This window comes from Copadichromis virginalis, linkage group LG5, assembly GCF_057382275.1.
Source record: "Copadichromis virginalis isolate Kocher_CV1m ecotype Utaka linkage group LG5, C_Virginalis_male_GT1.1, whole genome shotgun sequence".
Lineage (NCBI taxonomy): Eukaryota > Metazoa > Chordata > Actinopteri > Cichliformes > Cichlidae > Copadichromis > Copadichromis virginalis.
In genome coordinates this window covers 18607859-18622060 of record NC_140622.1, presented here as the reverse complement: position 1 = coordinate 18622060, position 14202 = coordinate 18607859, and the positions used below count along the sequence as shown (strand labels likewise).

At 40.7% G+C, this 14202-nt stretch overlaps 1 protein-coding gene across 2 annotated transcripts; it reads left to right on the top strand.

The window, feature by feature from the left end:
• Nucleotides 1–1839: 1839 nt before the first annotated feature.
• On the top strand, nt 1840–13018 carry prelp (proline/arginine-rich end leucine-rich repeat protein). 2 transcript variants are annotated; one of them, XM_085456348.1, is made up of 7 exons: nt 1840–1963; nt 8242–8677; nt 8765–8950; nt 9048–9205; nt 9280–9476; nt 10989–11064; nt 11246–13018. In XM_085456348.1, exons 2-7 carry the CDS (start codon nt 8246–8248, stop codon nt 11334–11336), a joined length of 1140 nt encoding a protein of 379 aa, XP_085312474.1. In that variant the 5' UTR covers nt 1840–1963; nt 8242–8245; the 3' UTR covers nt 11337–13018. The 2 variants fall into 2 exon arrangements, with proteins under 2 accessions (XP_085312474.1, XP_085312475.1); XM_085456349.1 differs by lacking the exon at nt 1840–1963 and adding an exon at nt 4487–6222.
• The last annotated feature ends 1184 nt before the right edge of the window (nt 13019–14202 follow it).

Sequence of the window (14202 nt, the reverse complement as noted above, 5' to 3'; positions counted from 1 at the left end):
TCTTTCTTGCAGTCACAGTTTAAATGGTGATCAGTTCACAGAATGCAGTCTCCTATTTCTGACCCCTCTTTTCTGCAGTATTCTCTATCGATTTGGTGCTGTTTTTTTCATCAGTGCCTACAAAAAATAAAAATAAAAATGGATTGGATCACGTGGCTCTCTTGTTACTATCCAACCAGTCAGGTGAAAGTTAAAAAGCTAAAGAATTATTGACTCTGCCTTATACTTAAAACATAGATGTCTTAACATGCTGCTATTTCTCTTTGTTGTGTTTCTCTCATCTGTTGCACTATTGCAGGGTATGAGTACATTAGTCCTACAACATTAGGACTAGTTAACACCCAGATTTTTCCCTTTTTCACAGATGCCCACCTGTGTGTAGAGAACACTGCAGCCACAGACCAGTTTTGTCACATTTAGTGTGGGTCTAGGGCCAAACAGCAGCAAGAGAAATTTGTGGCGGGCTATCTCATTCAGAAAAACCCTTTAATTTAATTTAGAATTTGTTCAATTTAAACTCTGCAACAAACTGGCGATCTGTCCCGAGTGTACCCCACCTTTCACACTAAGAATGCTAGGATAGGCTCCAACCCAACCCCCCCGCCAGCAACCATGAATTGGTTAAGAGAGAGAAAATGGATGGGTGGATGTTCAGTGTAAACTTCTTGGTTATTGTGTTATTTCCATGATATATGAAACATTAAACAAATGTTGGACTGGTGCTGCTAATGAGCAGCTGTTTCCAATAATGTCATCCTCGAACGCTGCAAAAAAAGAGAGAGAAAAACTCTTACACAGAAATTAAGTCGCTGACGCTGATTAGAGCTGAGTCACTAACGTATTTGTTACACACACCCGTTTTGCGACCTGTTTGTTAAAGTATACTCTCCTTCCTTAGCTGGAAACAGTCTGGTCCAGATGTTTGACCCGACTGTATCATAATCACTGACTGAGTGGGAGACAGGAGCGCGGCGGGAAAAGGAAGCATGTGTGTACATGTGTCTTAAAGACATATCCCCACATATGTTCACCTCATTATCATTCAGCTGCAGCTCACTCTGCAGGAATGCAGGGTAGCAAACACATGTCCACCTCCAAACCCCTGGTGACATATTAGCTAAACACACACACATGCACACACACACACACACACAGACCCTACTTCATGCCACCAGCCCCACTTCCTGAGAGCCCCATCACATCACCCTCCACTCCACATTTGGACTTCGAAAATCAGACTGCTTTCGTGTACTTACACTAGAGGGAAGGGGGGGAAGAAAAAAGAAAGAGCGTGCCTGGATATTTAACTGACACAGAAGAGATGCCATGGAGTCAGCGGAGAGATGCTTCTAATGAAAAGCACATGACTGGATCTGAGTGCAGTCATCTAAACAATGGCGGGGTGGGTGGGAGACAAAGAGGAGATGCAGTTACAGCTGGGCTTTCCCTCACAGAGGTCCAGTGTTTGTTTCTCAAAGACTACAGATACAGAAACTAAGGCTTGTTGCAAACACGCAAATATGGCATGCAAACACATCATGGTGCCCTGGTGTTTATGTATTTAGTTGTTTAATTTTTCAGACCTACACACTCATCATATAGTTGACAAAAACAAAATAATAACAAACTGTACAACGGTTCAGACACATAAAAGAGCCGGTGGTCTACCAGAAGGAATTAAGATTAAACCTCTGTGGCTCTGAGCCAAGCTAAGGGGGTGAAAAAAAGAACCACTGTGACCTTCAGAGGGAAAGAAGCCAGGGAACAAACCCAACAGGCAGGCTTGTCCACCAAAGGAGAGCGAGAGGGGGAGAGAGAGGGAAGGGAGGGCTAGGGACCAGAGGAACAGAGGAAGAGCAAGAGGGAGTGAGGGAGCGAGGGATAGGAGAAGAGTGAGAGAGGCAGAGAGAAGAAAAGACACAAAACTTGTGACTTGACAAAAGAGGGCAGGTACCAGAGGCAGGTAAGACCCTTTATTTGTTGTTTCCACTGAAGGGACCTGATGAGTAAAGGTAAGAATGCAGACAGAGTTCTGTGCATGTGTGTGTGTGAGTGTGAAACAGAGAAGCCAGGAGAGGCAGTGAGGGAAGTGTTTGTGGACAGAAGGGGAATCCTGGCACGGGCACAGCTGGGCCATGCTGCCGAGTTTCTATAGAAACAGTTTGCCATACAAAGTGGTACTCTGTCCTCCAGGGAGCTGCCACACGCTGTGACTCTGCTGCTTTTCTGTGCTGCTGCACGCTCACCTTGATTTCATCTTTTTCCATTAGTGAGTGGAGAGAGCTGCAACTGCAGTGCAAGTGAAAATATGCAGACTAGAAGAGCTTTAGCTGCTGTTTTTTTTACAAAAGAAATGCCATATTGCTCACTTTTGGCAATCAGATGGATCCCCGGGGGTTTTAAAGGCGGTGCACAAATACATTTTTGGCTTCTTCTGTGGTGAATTCAGATGGATGCAGTTCCTACATGGGTGTAAACTAACAGTTTAAGAAGCTGAAATGGAACGTTCTGGAAATGGTTTAAAAACAAGCATGCACTGAAAAAAATGTGCAATCACATGATGTGCTGACATAGGAAGGTTTGTGAAGTGTGTGAAGAGTTTGAAAAGAAAAACAGCAGCTACTTTGGAGCTGGCTGATGGCGATGTGTACAAAGACGCGGGGATGAAAGTTTCCAGATTTCTGATGTTCGTTCTTCTGCTCTCAGCTATGTTGACATTATATCTACTGTCGTTTGGCTTCTTAATAAATTTCTCATGTTTTATTAGAGCATCAAAGAGCACACTTAGTTGGAGTTTTCGTATTTCTAAATGTATGGAAAACATCTGTACATGTATATATATAATATACACTAGATGTTAGAGAAAATCTTGGCATAACCTTTGTGATTATTGTGCTTAGTCACAGTTACAGGACTCAGATGAGTGAAGTCGACTGGGGATGATGTAACTTTTCATCATGACTTTTTTTAAAAAGTGGTTTTATGAAACACTAGTTTTTTTCTTTCTTTCTTTTTTTGGTAAAGGAACGACGGGCTGTTCTGCCAAAAAAAAAAAGGTTGGAAAGAGCTCATCATCAGTGATGAAAAGGGCGTTATGAAACTGAAAATTTTTGAGATATAACCTAAAACTCACACTAATTCCTAAGACTTTCTACTTTTCCTTTAACCAAATAATTCTAAACTTTAAATATATATATAAAGCAAACTGTTTAATAGCTGCACATGAAAAATATCAGCAGTAACGTAAGATTGTGTTATTTTTTAGTAATGTTTAACTTTTATCTCACCAGTACTTGGATATATGTTTTTAACCTTGCAAACAGCTGTTGAGAACGTAATACCACCACTTAGTAGGTCCACATGGTTTTCATCAAGTCCAGTAAGACAAAAGTCTCTGATGTTTAAAATATGCAGATCCAGTTCAAAGTCACAGTAGATTTTGTTTGTTTTAAAGCTTTGCAACAGAGTGTCATGTACTAGCAGTGATCTCTGTCCTACCATCCTAAGTATAGTTCTCATGCTGATAACGATCAGATTAACTCATTGAGGTCATAAATAACAAACTGGTGAATCAGCCATTGTGGATATTGAGTCTTTAATTGTTTGCCAAACTTCTGGTCATAACAGCAGAACGACAGGAAGGAAATCTGGCTCTGGATTTAAACGAGGGGTTGCAAGGCTCTGAGAGGGAAAATGAAGGGCAGTGCCAGGGAATGCTGTCAGAGAAATGTTCAGATTTGTTATTTCAAGCATTTTAGATATGAGGCTCATTCCTGCGCCATGATTTATATCAAACTGATCAAAGGCAAAGAGAAAGAGCACTGGAAACAAATGGTGCCTCTGTGATGAGAGTTTGTTTTTCTAAATCTTTGTGATACTTTGTGATACTGCACACGGCCATTAACAACCAGAAGAGTCTGTTCAGTGACAGGTTGCTTCTCCCCAAGACAAGAACTAACAGACTTAAAAACTCCTTTGTCCCACATGCCATCAGACTGTTTAACTCCTCTCTGGGGGGGAGAGGGAGGAGAAACAGGGGGACAAAGGAGGGGGGAACAACTAAGCTGTAGTGCCTCTTCACCTCACTGTGCAATACCTTTGTGCAATACTTTTGTAAATAGTAAATGGTGCAAATAGACCTCAATACTTGAAATGTGCAATTCACTTGTATTTTTATTTTTATTCCTATTTATTCTATTTATCCCCTTCGTATATTTTATTTATATTTGTCTCTGTATTTATATGTGTGTGTGTGTGTGTGTGTGTGTGTGTGTGTGTGTGTGTGTGTGTGTGTGTGTGTGTGTGTGTGTGTGTGTGTGTATAACATTCTGTAACTGTAACTTCTGTCGGTGCTGTGCTTTTGGAAACCCAATTTCCCAGAGGAACCCACCCGAGGGATTAATAAAGTTCTATCTTATCTTATCTTATCTTACTTATTTGCAGGCCTTTGCTCATGATATAGAGGATAACGATTTAGCCATAGTTACCATGGCCTGAAAAAGATCGTTTCACTTTGAAACGTGAATTAGATTCACTGAAGGGTAAATACCTGGAATGATAAGCCAAACAACAGCGTGTATGTGTGTGTTTCAGTCTCAGTGTGACGTAATTTCATTGTCCACATACAGAAAAAGTATCCCTCTCCCTCCTGATTTATTAATGTTTTTGCATATTTGTCACATTTTCATGTTTCAGATCATCAAACAGATTTTAATACCAAAATACAGTTTTTAAATGATGGCTTCTCTCAATAAGAGAAAAAGTTATCCACACCTACCTGGCCCTCTGCGAAAAAGTAATTGCCCCCCAAATTTTAATAACTGGCTGTGCCTCCCTTGGCAGCAAGAACTGCAATCAAACATAACTGATGGCAGGGATGGGAACTGAGAAGAATTAACTGATTCCATTATTAGTATTACTTATCGATTCTCACTGGGATCTCACTGGCTTTGTTTTGAGAGTCACCACCATCTCTAACCATCATGTCAATATTACATTCATGCAAATGAATTGCTTTGTGCTTTGTCAAATGTTTGTGCATGTTGTGGAGTTATTTCTCCCCCTTGTTGTGTTCAGTGGTGGGTCATTACTCAAAAAAGTAAATATTACAAATATTACACAGAACACTTTCATTAAAGGTGATGCAGTACATTACTTAGTTACTTACTCATTACTTTTTCTTTTTCTTTTTCATAAAATGAGCTGAAAAGCTTTGCCTCATAATTAACATTTAACAAGATACACCTTCAGGCTACAGTCCTACACACCAATGCAAATCTTGATCCTAATGAGGACAGACATATGAACACAAACACAATGCTGACAACACAACACAAGCAAAAAGAGACTTTAAAGTGATTGCCACAGTGATTCTACTGTAGAAACATGAACAGGTAAAAACTGCTCATCATTTTTTTTTACCTGTTGAAGTTAAGGGTCTGACTCCTGGGCTTGGGCATATACTCATAACATCTCTCTGTGTTTTTGGCTAGCTTAGTATTAGCATGCTGTCTGTACAGGTGCTTGCAAAAACCTGAAGCTGTGTTAGCAGCATAATGCAGCTGTTTCTGTCTACTGTAACATCGTGCTCTCGTCCTATTATGCAATGAATTGAAAGTAAAGTCCATATCCACGCTGCAGACTGTGCCACTGTTTTCCTCCTCCTGCATGTGAACTTAGATCAGCTGATAATCAGCTGATTGTTGTTTGAGTGCTACAACTGATAATAGTGATCCACAGGCAAGCAAACCAACAATTCCAAGAAACTGAACTACTGGGAACTAGTTCTCTGCAAGAACTGGTTCTCGATTCCCTTCCCTAACTGACAATGATGCTCTTACGTTGCTGTGGAGTAATTTTAGCACACTCTTCTTTTCAGAATTGTTCCAGACACATTCAAGGGTCTAAATCTTCATTTTTTTTGTACTTTTCTGAGCCATTCAGAGGTGGATCTTGTGGTGTGTTTTGGACTATTGTGCTGCTTAATAACCCGAGTGAGGTTAAGCTTCAGGGCACAAACGGATAGCTGGACCTTCTTCGGGACTTTCTGGTAGAGAGCAGGAATCATGGTTCCATCAATTACGGCAAGTCGTCCAGCAGCAAAGCAGTCCCAGACTATCACACCACCATATTTGACTGGTGGTATGATGTACTTTTGGCTATGTTAGTTTTACACCAGATGCAACGAGTCCTGTTAGTCCACAGAATATTTTCCCAGGCCAGGTAGGTTTGGCTATTTTTTGTTTTCCCTTAATAGATGCAATCATCATTTAAAAACTGCATTTTGCATTTACTCTGGTTATTTGAGTCTAATGTTGAAATGTGTTTTATAATCTGAAACATGCAAGTGTGACAAATGGGGCGTGGGGGTAAATACTTTTTCATAGCACTGTAGCTAAACCGATTTGCTCACAGTTGTTATATATTCTTAAACCCCGTCAGTTACAGAACATGTAAAAATCACCTCCCCTGTCCTCTCATTGTGAAATGCAAGCTCATAGGTGTGCCTAAGATGACTCCTTGTATGATCAATGTGATGAACTATACAAAATGGAAATTCCTTTTTCAAAGCAACTTTGGAAAATTCCTCATGCACACACAAAACAAATCCTCCTGGTGTGAAATTTTAAACACACACTGATTATAAAATGCTGTAAATACATATTGAGTTCATGAGAGCTTCATTCCAGTGCGCCTCCCTTTTGTTGACATATTTTAACCTTGCAGGCTTGCTTTCTCTACACACCTCCCCCCTCTCGACCCATGCTTACAATAGTGCCTTTATCCTTTCATAAGCGCTCATTTCCTGTATTAGTATCTGCCCTACATTCTCTTGAATTTAATCAAATTAAGGATGTATGGCTCCTCCTCAGATGATCCCACCTCTTCAAACACAGATTACGTTACCGAGCTACACATGTCCATCTTACATTAGTTTAAACTGCAATAGAAGTGTGGAAGCAATACTTAAGGTAGGCTGGGGACAATCTTGGTATATAAAATTAAACCTCAATGTTTTTATAGAGTCAGGTGAGCATTGCTTCATGTAGGCCTTGGTAATGCTGTTTCACTCAGTTCAACCCTGAAAACTACCTCTTAAAATGGGTTGAACAGTAACCAGCTTTAAAGTGGAATCTTTCCAAAGGGAAATACAAACTAACGGATATTTTTAGTAAAATCAGAGATAAGATGAATGCCCTGGATTGCACGTAGCCTTGTAGGAAAAAAGGAGGGTTTGTACACAGCTGAGTCATTACACCCACATGGAGAAAGAAGCACCAAAAGGACATATTCTAAGGAGCTTGGAAAGAAAAGCATCTGAACTTCTTTAAGTTGCTTGAAGACGTTTCACCTCTCATCCAAGAAGCTTCTTCAGTTCTAAGGTCAAATGGTGGGGAGTCCCAGATTTAAACCTAGTGGGAGTTTCCCCCCAAAGAGGGACAAAAGGGCCCCCTGATAATCCTCTACCTAATCACATGAGCCAAGGTGTGAAAATGGGTGTGGGTCACAATCAGCCAGGGTTTCGGGTGAGCTCATTGTGAAACCTGGCCCCACCCTATCATGCGATTTCCTGAGGTCAGATGGCCCAGGATGGGCGTTAAGACGTCTGGGGAGGGATCTCAAAACTGGATTATAGATGGCAGACAGTTGGTGTCGCAAACCACCGCCTCTGTTCAAAGATGGTCGCTCACAGTGGACATCCATGGCTTCTTTCACTCCTCTTTCAAACCATCTGTCCTCTCTGTCCAAGATGTTAACATTGGCATCCTCGAAAGACTGTGTATGCTTGGAGAAAGCATGACATCCCAGCTCACAATGAGCTCACCTGAAACCCTGGCTGATTGTGACCCACACCCGTTTTCACACCTTGGCTCATGTGATTAGGTAGAGGATCATCAGGGGGCCCTTTTGTCCCGCTTTGGGGGGAAACTCCCACTGGGTTTAAATCTGGGACTCTCCGCCATTTGACCTTAGAACTGAAGAAGCTTCTCGGATGAGAGGTGAAACGTCTTCAAGCAACTTAAAGAAGTCCAGACACTTTTCTTTCCAAGCTCCTTAGACTACAATGACCTGGATGACTGAGAACCTTCACAGACACAAAAGGACATATTGTACTGAATTAAACTATTTAGTTTTTCTTTTTGTTTTTTTGAAGCATCTTTCTTCCTTAACTTAATGCCTTTCACTTTGATTACTGCAGAGTCAGTAGAAATCACTACTTACACTTTATGCTTTTCCTAGGACAATGAAGGCTGGTGCAAGACTCCTGTCTGCACTGACTCTGCTCCTCCTACTGGGGGCAGTGTTCACACAGAGGCCTCGGCCAAAGAAGCCCACCAGGCGCCCAGCTACCCCCAGAAAGCCTCCTGCTCGTCTCCCAACTGTACCACCCCAGCCTGAGCCCAAGGAACCAACAGATTTCCCCCCACCCATCCTGGGCCCACCTTCCATCTTTCCTGACTGCCCCCGGGAGTGTTTTTGCGCCCCAAGCTACCCGAATGCGCTCAACTGCGAGAACCGGAACATTCGTGTAATCCCAGCAATCCCATCCAGGACTCACTACCTGTATCTCCAGAACAATTACATCTCTGAGATAACCTCGGAGCCCTTCCTCAACGCCTCTGAGGTCCGCTGGATCAATCTAGCAAACAACCGTATTCATCAGATAGATAAGCAGGTCAGGGAGTTCACCTCTATAAATGCTCAGGATTTAAAGAAATAGAATCACTTTACTACGGTTGCTTTGCATCTATCTCTCACGCAGGTGTTTGAAAAGCTTCCAGCACTTCTGTATCTCTACGCCCAACGAAACCAGCTTAATGAAGTCCCTTCAGGCCTCCCAGAAACTCTGGAACAGCTCCGCCTTAGTAGGAATCGTATTTCCAAGATCCCACCTGGGGCCTTCAACAACATGGGGAGCCTGACTATGCTCGATCTGTATCACAACCAGGTGAACCTCACTGTTACAACACTGTGCTATCTAGACATGTATGGAGAACTAAATCTCTAGCGTTTGTGGAGCAAATATGTGATGTCTTTTCTGTCAGCTGAGTGACAGTGGCCTGGGTAAGAACAGCTTTAAGGGCCTTACGAACCTGGTGCAGCTCAACCTGGCTCATAACACGCTGAAGAAGATGCCTACTAGTATACCAACCAGCCTCGTGCAGCTTTTCTTGGATAGGAACCGTATCGATGACATCCCAAAGCAAGTATACGGTGCACGCATTGTCCCAAAGTTGATTATTCCCACTAAGAATCTTTATTATTGTCTTTTTTCAGAAACTACTTTGACAACCATGCTCACCTGGCTTTTGTGAGGCTGAACTACAACCAGCTGAGTGATAAAGGAGTTCCCAAGAATGTGTTCAATGTCTCCAGCCTGCTAGACTTGCAACTGTCCCACAACCAGCTCGCTTCAATTCCTTTGTTCAACGGTCACCTGGAGCACCTGCATCTCGACCACAACAGCATTGAGAGTAAGTAACCAGCAGCCACGTCTGTCCCAGTGAGTGGTCATCACTGTGCTAAAGCAAGGCCTCCACATCAGGGAGCATAACCACAGTTTGTCTCAACTTGGGCTGAATGTCAGGGCTCTTCATGTAACTTCCAGCAACTTGCAGCTGTGTCAGGTCACCTTATCTTCTAAGTTCAATGTGGTCTTAGTGTTGTCCATGTCTCCCTGTTTCTGTTTGGATCTGGTGGTGTAGCAACTAAACAAATAATATGTCGTAGATTCAACCCCCCCTTTTTAACCTATGCATTAACCGCTGTAAATTATCTTGGTTAATTATACCCAATTGTCTTGTGTCCTATGCCGACTTTAATGAAGACAGATCAGTGTAGTCTGTTGACACTACAGCTGTAATTTGATCAGCGTGCAACACAAACCGAAAGTATTTTTTCAGGGTATTCTGTTATACCTGTTTCTGCGTCATGACTACAAAACTACTTTGGCTTCAGGCCATTTTTTTTTCAACTTCCACTGAAGTTAATTATCATGACGAGATGTGTCCTCCTGTTCAATTGTATTTGGAATTATTTTAAAAAATATGTTTCTTAGTTATTTTGATGCAATAATTTAAGGGCTTACACAATGCAATCTTCTTCCAGACCGTTAATTCAATTCAATTCAATTCAATTTTATTTATATAGCGCCAAATCACAACAAAAGTCGCCTCAAGGCGCTTCATAGATACAGAGAAAAACCCAACAATCATATGACCCCCCTATGAGCAAGCACTTTGGCGACAGTGGGAAGGAAAAACTCCCTTTAACATGAAGAAACCTCCGGCAGAACCAGGCTCAGGGAGGGGCGGCCATCTGCTGCGACCGGTTGGGGTGAGAGAAGGATGCTGCTGGGTTTTGTTTTGTTTTGTGGGTTATAACTACATATAACTACACAGTTAGAAATGCATTAATATTAGTGGACTCTGTAACACAACAGCACATTTTCAACTTGAAACGCTTATATGTCTGAGTATGTGTCACATTACAGAGAAAAATCAGATGTGATGTGATTTAAAATACTTACCTACTTGTGTTTTGCAATAAAGTATAATCAATTTTACAATTGAGCTCTGTTTAAAGGTGTGTTTGTTTTTTTCTCAAATATACCCACTTCAGTATCATTTAAACACACTCATATTTCTGTCTTTTTTGTATCCTTTTTTTTATATTCCTAAAAACATTTCTCATGCTATTTTCTAAGTTAAAACATCATAAAAAATAAAGATTTCTTCTGAAAATGTATGCTAAGCATTGCATGTTTAAATAAAAAAATTCACATTATGCATAATATTTAAGATAATTATCTTCTCAGACTATTATCAGGCTATACCCTGCTCTTCCTGTATGTAAATTGCTATAATGAAATAAATTATACAATAAAAAAACAAAACTGTCAAATCTAAAATAGCATATTTTCTTATTTATATGCACATGTGAGCACTTGAAGACTAGATCTTCATGACTGTGTATTTTCCTGACAGACATCAATGGCACCCAGATCTGCCCATACAGCGTGCAAGCTGACCCGAGTGATATGAGCCAGGTTCCCAAGCTAAGGTATTTCACATTATGTCATAATGCGTGTCTCAGCACTGACCTAAATAATGAACTTGTCTGAGCTGTGTGACCTGTGTGTTAACAGGAAGTAAACAAGAACAAAAGAATTTTGTCTGGAAATGCCAAGTTCAAAGAGTTAAAATCCCAATGACATATTAGATACCTGCTCTGTTGTTTTCAGGTATCTCCGTTTGGATGGAAATCACCTGAACCCTCCCATCCCTCTGGATGTCATCATGTGCTTCAGGCTCCTTCACTCTATTGTCATTTAGGAAAACCATGCCTAAAGGCATGGGGGCTTGCACATGCAGTACTGTGCAAAAGTCTTGAGCTACGCAGCATTTCTTTATATTTTGCTAGGAAAGTGTGAAAAATGTGCTTTCTTCTCATTTCTTTAAGTGGTCTCCAGAAATTGTTGTCCGGGCTTCTTAAAAGACATTCAAAGCTCTTCCTTGAATGTTGGCTGCCTTTTGTTCTCTTCCCTATCAAGAGGATCCCACACTGCTTCAGCAATTTTGAGGTCTGGGATCTGGAGAGGCCAATCCAAGACTGACAGTGTTTAATTGGGTGTTTTTCTGTCCTGGTATCTTTTACTGCTCTGGCAGTGTGTTTGGGATCGTTGTCATACTGAAAGTTGAAGCTTCTTCTAATCAGATACTTTGCAGAAGGTACCACGTGGTGGATCAAAATCTGACCGTACATTTCTGTAGTATTGATGTCAATTGATTTGACAAGATCCCCAACACCACTCGCTGAAATGTAGCCACAAGCCATGACAGGGCCTCGGCCATGTTTGGCTGCAGTCACAAACTGTGTTACATCTTTCTTATTGACTATAATTTGAACTAAAAAATTCAAATTTTTGTTTCAAAGAAGACCCGTTGGGACTGATATTTGGTCCAGTTCTTGTGTAATTTGACATACCTTAACATTTTCTCCATTTTACTTCTTAACAGCCACTCTTCCATTTCTTATGAGGCTTCAGTGAACAGTAAACGAACTGAAGGGTCAGATGCATCTCTCAGGTCATGTTTCAGATCTTTGCTGGATTATTTGACCTATTTCTTCTGAATATAACTTTCAGAAAAACTTTTAAAAGATTTTAAGATCTTGGAGAATTGTTGCTCACTGCTATAAAGAATTAAAAGAAAGTCTGGCTCCAAAACAACAAGAAATGAGGGGTGGCTCAAGACTTTTGCACAGTACTACTGACACACACACACACACACACACACACACACACACACACACACACACACACACACACACATCCATGAAAACATAGACTCACTTTGTACTAGGTGCATTTCATTGCAAAGTATGGTGTTTATCAGCAGTAGACGCTGTGGAACTGTAATACTGAGAGAGGGACTGCAAATAACTGCAAAACTTGGATGGTTCAAACTTTTTTAATTGTGATGACAAATTTAACTATTGCCATTTTTTGGACAGTCCCAACATTAAACTACAAATCAGCATAAACTGTGGCTATGCTGACATTTAGAGTTAGGTTTCTGCAGTAGTTGCAGTTTATCAGTGTTTTTTGTTTACAAAACTTCATGTAAAGAAAAAAGTGAAAAATATAGCTTGAGCAAAGCCTGAAAACACAGGGACATTTACAGACATGCTACAGACATAAACGGTAGTTAAGTTCACAAGAATAGGTCAACAGAGTGGGGCAGCCGTCAGAGGCAATGAATAAATATGCAGTGTAAGTTAAAAGAGATAACCAGCTTTAAATAACTAGCTCCATGTAGTTAAAACGGTTTCAAATGTGCCTGTGATTTTCAAGATACTCTTTGTAAAAATGTCATTTTATTCTTGTTATCCCTAATCTTTTGTATAATATTCTTCTGTATAAAGAAGCTTTGTACAAACAATGGAAAATAAAAGTTCTCCTTGATCATCTGAAAATGCTTGATGTTTGAAATAAAAAATGTAGTTTTCTTCCTCATTTCTCTTTTCTAATATGCCTCACTGCTCTCTCTGCTTAGTCGACACCAACCCGACCTGTTTCACAATAATATGAGCCTTTGGATAAAAGCAACATGTTAGTAACTGACCAGGTATAAGGCAAGGCAAGGCAAGGCAAGTTTATTTGTATAGCACAATTCAACAACAAGGTGATTCAAAGTGCTTTACAGAGACATTAGAAACAAGAACAAATAAAAAGCATAAAAGGTATAAAAGGAACATTCCAAAGAAGCTAGAGGTAAGGGCGTTGCCTGTCTGTGAAAGTGTGCAAGAACCGTAAAAGACGGATGTAGCACCATAACGTCAAGGTCGGCATTTTGGCTGACGCCATGTTGGTTGTTTGGAGACTGAAGTTAACATATTTGAAATATAGGTGAAGCTTGGTTTGGCAAATTAGTGCTAAGTAAAAAACTAATAATTGACTCACCAAAACTGAAGCACAAAATTCTGTGTTGGTCTGCACCACAGAGGAATACAAGTTACTCATTTAAGACCATTAAAGGCTCCAGAAGCACCAACATGGGAGAGGTCTATACCAGTGACTTGAATTAGCAGAGGTGAGGTCTAGTAGATGCTAAAGGGCCACAGCTACTTGTGCTGGGACACCTGTCAATGAACCCACCCAAAGTCTTGACTCAATAATCCAGGTGGATATTTATATACATTTCTTTTTCCACCAGGTCTTAAAAATGCCTTTTTTTAATGCTTTAAAGTTTGGCTTTTTATCATCACGACTTCCTCTCGCAGCTAACTTCAAGTGGCAGGAACCAAAGGTTTGTGCACTTCCTCGCTGGCTTCATTTTAAACTCATATATACATGGCTATTTGAGAATAACAATTTCTAAATGTAAAATTTCAGATAATCTGAAGATTTGTTTCTCAGGGTGACATAATAAAAAGAGACAAGAACCTAGTTGTGTAAATCACTGAATGGCCTCACCGTTACTGAACACAGTTTGACGCTTGAGTCACAAATACAAGTTAAAGCTGCAACATTCAAAGAAAAAGATCCAGAAATGGTGCCACGTCCTGTGAGCCTGAGCTCATCGAAAAGACAGCATTTATGATGTAGTACATTAGTACACAAGCTCACGTTAATGCTGAACAGTATACACAGGTACTGAAGTAACATATGCTAGCATCCAGAAAACATTTTTTCATGAG